The 8831-nt window shown below is 45.1% G+C and overlaps 1 protein-coding gene across 1 annotated transcript; it reads left to right on the top strand.

Moving 5' to 3' along the window:
- The first annotated feature begins 1986 nt into the window (after positions 1-1986).
- Positions 1987-6846, top strand: LOC138726147 (voltage-gated potassium channel KCNC1-like). The gene is made up of 3 exons (XM_069867618.1): positions 1987-2150; positions 3825-4362; positions 4965-6846. The coding sequence occupies exons 2-3, from the start codon at positions 3871-3873 to the stop codon at positions 5766-5768; spliced, it is 1296 nt and encodes a 431-aa protein (XP_069723719.1). The 5' UTR covers positions 1987-2150; positions 3825-3870; the 3' UTR covers positions 5769-6846.
- The last annotated feature ends 1985 nt before the right edge of the window (positions 6847-8831 follow it).

Genomic DNA, 8831 nt, shown 5'->3' with positions numbered 1-8831 from the left:
AGGTTGTAGAGAGGAGGGAGCTCGCCTATTCTCCTAAGTGACAGGGGACAGGACAAGAGGGAATGGCCTCAAGCTCCACCAGGGGAGGTTCAGGCTGGGCATCAGGAAAAATTATTACACTGAAAGGGTCATTGGGCACTGGAACAGGCTGCCCAGAGAGGTGGTTGAGTCACCTTCCCTGGAGGTGTTTAAAGGACGGGTGGATGAGGTGCTCAGGGGCATGGTTTAGTGTTTGATAGGAATGGTTGGACTCGATGATCCAGTGGGTCTTTTCCAACCTGGTGATTCTGTGATTCTGTTACCGCTTAACTCTCCTCCTCCAAAAGCCTACCTTGTTCAGTGGCCAAATGGAAGAAGAGTTCCATTGCTTAAGGGAGGAACAGAGTTGAGGGAACAGACTTGACATGCATTGCCAAATTCCTGCAGTGCCTCATGCAGCAAAAGTGAATTCTCAGAAGACGGGAGGCAGGGAGAAAACTTGGAATAGGGCCCTGACCTCTGGAAATGAAGTTACGCTTTTCATCTGGTTGAAAAGTGTTCTGAAAGGACAAGCTGTGTACTGCAATCAAAGGGTCTTATTCAGAGCACAGGAACACCATGTGTCAATTTGCTAGCCAGTTTATTTATTGCAATGCAAATGTTAAAGGCAAACACTGCAGTGCTGCAGAGCAGATGGGATACCTCAAACCTAATTAGATTACCTGCTTCCAGATCCTCAGAGATCCATCAGAAATTACATTAAAAGGAGTAATTTTCATTCTTATTTTCTGTGGAGAGGGAGAAAGATGTGAGGAGTTCAGTGTCTATTATAGAGATAGAAGGGAGCAAGGACTGGACCAGCATAGGTTTCACATGCTTCCTGGGCTTTCAGAGCCTGGGTCTATGAGGATTACGGTTGTGCCGCTGCTCTGCCTGCAATGTCTGGCTACCAGGTTGCTCAGTACAGAAGTGGGAGGTAGTGGGCAAAAATGGTTGCTGCCCAGGATGTCCCACGCAGGACTGGCAGCAATTTGTCATTCTTGTTTCTGCAGCCTTGCTGTGGTGTGGGCTGAAGGAAGAGGCAGGGATTGTCTGTGGTGCCCCTGCAGCACTTTGGGAATCTGTCTACATAGGATGAGTGAGGTTACTTACACCTGCAGGTGAAGGGCCAATGAGGAGTGAAGAACCGGACTTCTATCTAGGTAAAAGTCCTAAATGAAAAACCTATTCTTTAAAAGAAAAGCGGTTTCTGCATGTCAGGGTAACACAGGCAGTGAATTGAAATGAGAAATGCAGCAGGTGAACTGTGATTGTACTTCCTTTAGAGAGAAGCGAATCTGATTTTCATTTGTACAACTGAAAAGGAAGCTCCCGGAGACTTCCTGAATAGTCTTGCTCTTGTTGGGAATAAGGAAAATAATTTTCCTGCTTTCTTTCTAGAGAGTTTGAGGTAGGCAGAGGTGACACCTAGAAATGGCCTCGGAATGTTAGCTGTAAGAAATCTCACATGCAGCATGCCTTTCTGGACTGGGATTAACAACTACTTGCCCACCTTCTTCCTGGAGTGAGCAATGAGAAAAAAAAATGCATTTAGAATCAGTGGCTGCAAAAGATTAAACTTTGAGACATCCAAAAATGAAGAAAAAGCCCTTGAAACTAAAAAACAAGAGAGTGTGACAAGATGGGAGGTCAGGTGATTGGTTGGTTGGTTGGTTTGCCTCTGTTGTTTTCTATATTATTTTTAACTCAAACTTGAAGAAGGCACAGACAAGAAAGAGCCATGCTCTGTCTGCCTTTCTGTGCCATGATAATTGCTAATTGGCCCTAAGACACTTGATCTCCATGTACTTCCCAAACACCATTGCCCGTTGAAATTGTTTTTAAAGCCATGTGTGGCAGAGAAGTCAGCATATCTGGCCTGGCAATTGCTGCCTTCTTGTGCGAGTGTTATACCCTGGCGTGGGGAGAGCGACTGCTGACGGGGCCAAGAGCAAGGGAGAGGGGGCCTCCACATCTTCTCAGTGCTATTGGCTGGTTTTGTTTTCTGGCATCTCTGGGGCTTGAGCTTTGGAGACTTGCCATTGAACATCCTGTTTTCACTGGATTTGTTTCTGTTCTTCCCAGTCTATTCTTATTTCTTCTGCTTGCAGACTTGCTGCAATAACACCAAGGTAAGAATATGAAATGGCACTTCTTGGCTTATTTCTCACATGGGGATTGTTATGTTTGAGCAAAAGGTATCTGGCATTTTAAGCAGATAAAGGCAAGTTTAGCTGGGATCTCAAAAAAATCACTGTGCTCTTTAGAGAGCTGGGCAACAGACAAGGTACCTCCAGATTTGCCAGAGGCTGAGTTAATCTAACATGCTTAGAATCATTCTGTCCAGTGAGCACTAAGCAATGCCTGCACACTTTTAATCCTTATGCTCAATCCTGCTCTCGTTGAAATTAGAGGAAATTTTAGGTGAAGCCGCATCAAGGATCACATTTGTTGGGCTTGGCAAGGACAGGAGATGGGCAGTAATTCTCTTCTGAATGTGTGACCAAGCTGCAGCCTACAGCCTTTTCTGACAAAGCTCAGTGAGGTGCTGTGATTGTTCTTTACTGCAGGGAGCCTCTGCAGGTGCAGGTCTTGTTTCCCTGCCGATCCTGGATGGAAAGATTTGTTGCAGAAGTGACCTGTGACTCCCATGCTCAGCACTTCCTGCAAAAAAGGGAGGAGGGATGGCTGGAATTTCTGTATGCATGGTCTCAGCACACTGAGCAGCTGTTTCTGCTGCTCCAAGCATGAAAGATAGACGAGCTTGCTCTGTTTTAGGAGGAGAAGGGCCAGAACTAGAAATTCAGGGCTTAGGAGAAGGTTGGATGGAAATACATAGGAAATGGAGGTGGGGAAATAAAGGGGTGCACACTGTCAGAAGGGATAGGTATGGATGAATGACAGCCCTAGCCACTTTCTCAAAAACATCCTGCCCCTACCCTGCACCTCTCCCAGGTGCTCGTGGGGCTACAGAGGAGATTGGTTTCCCTCCCCTCTTAGAATATTGTTCATAAAGCAGGGCTTGAGTTTCTGCCAGGTATGTTGGATTTTGAAGAGGCAAACAGGGGAGGTATTACAGGCAATAATCAACTGAGTATGCTTTCCAGTGCCAGAGGCCTACCTTGGCTGTAGGTTCTGGTGCAGTTCTGAGATGTCAGCTAGCCCTGGAGGAGGAGGCAGTATGCTGTTCTGCATTTTTTTCCTAGTCCTGAAATCGTGCATATAGATTCTGGGTAAGGAGCAGCTTCCTGCAGAGAGAAAGGTAATTTGGCTCAGTGGGACTCTGTACCAGGAAGACTCAAAGAAAACGTATAACTCAGACAACCTAAATGTTCCCACCAGGCAGCAGGGGCTCCTATGAACTGTTATGCCAGGCTCAACACAGGACATGATGTTTAAAGACTTCTTTGGATGGGATAATGGAAGGAATGTCTTGGGAATCAGAACTTCACCTGAAATGAGTTTATTGCAGTGACTACCACATACAAACAAATAAGAAATGGATTCTGGACTGTGCGCTCTGTCCCCATGGGGAGAAGCTGAGAGGGCGGGCAATGCAAACCAGATGTTTGTTATTTTGTTTGATGCATCTCCTAAAAACCGCTCAAACAATATGGCTGTGGAGCAGAGCCTGGGAACAGGCACTGGACACGATGGGGAATGGCAGATGTGTCTTCCTCCCTGCATAGGAAAATGCAGGTTTCAGGTACAAATGTTCTTTAAAAGCACTGGAATGAGGTACCCTGGAAAACCTTCCTGCTTTCCTTTGCTTCTTTTAATTTGTGTTCTTCTCTTTTTGACTGAAGATAAACAAGAGCCTATGAGGACTTGCACTTCCCTTCTCCCTCTCAGATGGAAGGCTCCAAGGAAAAAATCACCCTGAATATTGGGGGAGTCAGATATGAGACGTACAGCAGCACCCTCCGGACCTTTCCGGGGACCAAGCTGTGCAGCCTAACCGAGCCCCATGCTCCAACCATCTACGACTATGATCCAAACACCAAAGAGTTCTTTTTTGACAGGAGTGCCGAGATCTTCAGCTACGTATTGAACTATTATAGAACCAAACATTTCCACTGCCCCATTGATACCTGTAGGTCAGTCTTAGAAGAAGAGCTGGCTTTCTGGGAAATAAATGAGACGCAGCTAGCATCCTGCTGCTTGCTGAGGCTGAATAACAGAGAGGTGCAGCCAGAGGAGTTCAACATCTGGGATGAAAATGAACAGACTGATGACCAGTGCTTCATAATCCAGATGGAAAGAAGGGATTTCAGCTGGCGATCCAAATGGCAGCCAAAGATATGGTCTATTTTTGAAAAACCGTTTTCCTCCTGCAGTGCTAAGGTAATAGTACATGTGGATATGGACACAACCTGTGTCCTTTGGGGTTACTGGAATGTGTCCATGAAAAATACGTATGGGTCTACAGCCTTGCTAAGTATGCTTTGAGTTCCAGATTAAAAAAGATAATAAAATTCTCTCCTCATTAGCAGACACCTTCTTCTCCTCTCCTCTTCTTGTCCTTCTTCTCTGTACAAAATGCATGCCCCAGGCCTCTTTAAAATGTCAGGCATGCAGAACAACAAAGACAAGTCAGAGTCTGCAGAGGATGCTTTCTGTGCTGCTGGTATTTCTGGAGCCAACATTTAGTGCTGAAGAGGCCCTCAGTGCATGTCTGTCCACATTGCTCCAGCTGTTGGACATTTCTGCTTCCTTTCAAATTCCAAAATAAGAGTTTAGGTGTTTTTCTCTTTGACTTCAATCTTTATTATTTTTCAAATCTGGGAGAAAATGCACTCCATATATGCAAAATGATGATTTGAGAAAGATTAGTCTGGGATTGTACTGTGCCTGTGGAAGGGATCCTGGGTTGTAGAGGGGCAGTGAAGTTACGCGATACGTGTTTGTTGGACTAATTGCATATGTGCCCTTTTCTCCCTCTGCAGTGCTTGGCTTTTGTTTCTCTGCTGTTCATCGTTGGAATTGTCATCATATTCTGTGAGGAGACCAAGGCACAGTTTGAGTTCTTTACTGCTAACTTCACTTCTGTTGGCTATTCCGAGGTCTCCCACCATGGCCATGAACCCTATTACCACCAGGCTGCCTACTTGCTTCATCTGGAGCTTTTCTGTGTCCTCTGGTTTACTTCTGAATTCTTTGTACGATTTTGTTTTTGTCCAGACAAGAAATTGTTCATCCAGAATCCCCTGAACATGGTTGACTTCCTCTCTCTCTTCCCAGTTTATATTGAGCTCTTTGTGGCTGGGCAGATTCAGAGAATGCCAAGCCTGGCGCTTTGGTTGGGCTTTGTTCGCATTGTCTATCTCCTCAAACTCCTGAAGATATCCAAACTGATAGAAACGCCACTGATCCTCAGGGTTCTGTGCTACACCCTCAAGTCTGTCCTCAGAGAGATTTGCATCCTGCTGATGATTTTGGCCTTTGAGACCTTCTTCTTTGGCTCTCTCTTTTTCTATGGGGAGTTGCTGGGTAGCCATCCCTCCTACACAGGGGAGCTGCACTTTGCTGACATTCTTGTTTGCTTCTGGTGGGCTTTGATCACACTCACTACAGTTGGCTACGGAGATATTATCCCTCTTACCACAGCTGGCCAAGTGACAGCAGCATTAGCTGCAGTATGCGGCATGCTAACTATTATTATCCCAATACCCATTTTCCTGGTGAAATTTAAGAGCTATTATGACATTGCTATCTTCAAACAGAAGCTGAAAAGGAGCAAGAAACACTAACACTTCAGAACTACTGTTCCCCTTTGCCTTTATCGGTAAACTTTTGGCATGGTTTATTTGCTTTAGTGGGAAGGGAGTGCAAATACTTCTTACTGCTTTAGCTTGCTGCCTTTGCATGTTTCAAACCATCCTTGAGGCCTGTGGTTGCATTACTTGATACACAACCGATCAGACCTGTCAAATCCCATGAGAGTCTTTCCCATATAGTACTTCACGCCATGCTCTTTTATGTGCCATGGTTTCTCTCTCTCATCTAGCTGTCCAGAGACGGGCTGTGACGCTGCATTATAGCCTGAATGTGCAGCACATCACCCAGTTCTGTGGTGTGGGGCCCCAGCACATTTCCTTAGCTGGCACACAACCCACTGTTCTTGCCTGACAGACCACAGTCTCCTTTTCCAGGCTGGGAAAGAAGAATTGCATATGGTCCTCCTCTGACCACGAGGAAGAAGCATGTTTGGTTATTTTTAAAACAATGTTCTGTTTCCCCATTCTACTTAAACAAGCCAGTATTTCCGGTCTGCCTACACACACACACTGGTGTACAGAAGGGAGCAGGCTGTGCCAAGTGTCTGTAGTGCTGAAAGCCAGCACACTTTGATAACCTGCTTTGTGGGCACACAAGATTTGCTGCAAAACTTGGGTGCCGGTAAGGGAGCCCTCTGACTACAAAGCCTTTTTGGCTCCACTGAAGTCAATGACAACCTTTCCCTCACCTCAGTGTGATCTAAATTTAATTGGATGCTTTCAGTAGATCAACACATTTCAGCAGTTCTTTGTATTAAAGTAACAATGTCACTGAGCTGTTAGCCAAAATATCTGTATGGGTTTTGCTGCTCAAAATTAACATAATCTACAGTACTCAGTATAATTTTAATGACATTTATTTTCATAAGGCATAGATATAAATTAGGAATATTCACCTTTTAACTGGACGGTCTTAATTGTTGCCTATGTTTAATTTTGAAATGACAAATATTGTTGATGTATGCATAAACCCCATATCACATTGTTTATATAGCAGGATGATGTACTAAGATTATTTTGTTCAGTAAGTAAAAATTTCTGTATACAATAACATATCTGTAAATTTTATTAAGGCTATACTTTAATTGCAATTTTGATTGTGTTTTGTCTGTCACTGATTTTTCTGTTCACAATAACATTTTAAGGCTGCTTTTTTTTTTTTTTAATTGAAACACCAGGTAACTTCCCTCTGTTCCAATGCAATTACAAGAATTAGCTTTTGTCTAAAGATAATGAAAAAACACTGTCAACATTTTGAGCACAAAGCATGTGAGAAGCTGCAGGTGCTCTGGCAGTGGGAGGAAGGTCTCGGTGTTGTCCTGCACCTGCCTTCACTGTGCATTCTGCAGAGTGGAGAGCAGGCTGGCAAGTGGGAATTTTTCTTTATTAGATGGAAGCAGTGCTATGTTTTCTGTGACCACGTATAATCTCCTGGAAGTTTGTATTAATTACAGCAGTTTGATGGAGATTTTCCAGTCCCATTCTTGAGTTTTCCCCAGACGGGGAAAGGGTCCATAATTCAATCACAGGCCACGGCCCCACTTGCATATTTGGATAGGGAGAAACAAACCCAAGAATTAACACAACAGCTTCTGCTCCCCATTTTTGCTGAGCTCAGTCCCAATCCTTCCTTCCTGACTCTGCTCCCCGCTCCCAGAGCTACGTGGCTGGGGGCTCTGCTGTGCGGTATGCTGGGTCTACTGGGACTATCTGGAACCAGCAGTGTCTGTCACAGGGTGGCCCCAGCCGCCGCTCATGCTGGCATGTGCCGAGGCTGCGTGCCTCATCCCAGCACACGAGGAGCCCTGCAGCAGGGGATGTGAGAGAGGCTGTGCGCCCAGGGAGGGTGAGCACAGGGATGAAGCAATTCCCCATGCACAGGCTCACCTGTGCAGAAAATGCCCAGGGCAGAAAACTCCACCTGCACCATGAGTTCTGGAGCTGGACACCATGGAGGAGATGGATTAATACAGATGTAATGTCCAAAATAAGAAAGATAAAATGAGGCATTTTTAGCTCATCAAAATCCTTCTATGTTGACTGATTATAAAACAAATAGGCCACTTTTCTGAGAACCGTAGAATAACAGAATATCTCAAGTCAGAAGGGAACCATAAGGGTCATCAAGCCCAACTCCCTGCCCCTCACAGGACTACCTAAAACTAAATCATATGACAAAGAACACTCTTGACTTCTTTTATGTAAATAGCAACAAAAAGAACACGTTCCTGCAAAACAGCCTAAGCTTTCCCAGCAGAAAATTCCCTTGCTCATGCTGACCACTGCTGCTAACTTGTGCTGACCTCTGAATCAGCATGAAACATATACAGCTCCCCTTCCTTTTTTGTTCCCAGTGCTCCCCAGTGTGGGAGGATGAGGAGTTGCTTGCCATTTGAAGGCTCACCAGAATAGCTGCACACAGTGCAAGAGAGATGGGGAAAAGGGGGCTGATCTTCCCAATATAGCTTTGCAAAAGCAGATGAGAGTCCCTTCCCCCCTCTAGAGCCCTTCTCTCTCTCTCTTGGAGAGCCCCTCAGCTGCATATTTCTCAAGCAAGAAGAGCACTGCAAGGACTTGTGTGTTAGTGTGACAGGAGGACAGCATTGCTGCCTGCTGGTGTTATCCACCATCAGAGCAGTCTGCGGGACAATTCTCTGATGACTCCAGCACACTCCAGCAAAAGAAGGTACTGATGTTTTTCCATGCTTATGAGCTGCTCCTTTGGCCCTGTAGCTGCTGATCATCTTTCAGTCCCTTTTGCAGTGCTTAGAAAGGAGTAGGGAGTCAGGTATCAGGCCACAGGTGACCTGAGAATAAGTGAGAGCTATGGCATAGGGATGAATTGTATTGAACTCCCAGTCATGATTTGTAGCTGGGTGGTTTCCTTAACCAGCCACATCATACATTTTGTGCTTTGAAGTCACTTTTTTCCTGGTTTACTACTTTCACCCTTAATGCTTTTTTCCCTATCCTATTCCAAAACTCTTCCCTCTATCACCTGAAATAAAGTATTTAACACAAGTTGGGATAAGGATC

This window comes from Phaenicophaeus curvirostris, chromosome 13 (genome assembly GCF_032191515.1).
Source record: "Phaenicophaeus curvirostris isolate KB17595 chromosome 13, BPBGC_Pcur_1.0, whole genome shotgun sequence".
Taxonomy (NCBI): Eukaryota; Metazoa; Chordata; class Aves; order Cuculiformes; family Cuculidae; genus Phaenicophaeus; species Phaenicophaeus curvirostris.
Note: the sequence above shows the minus strand (reverse complement) of the source record. Positions and strands in the feature narration are given on the sequence as shown.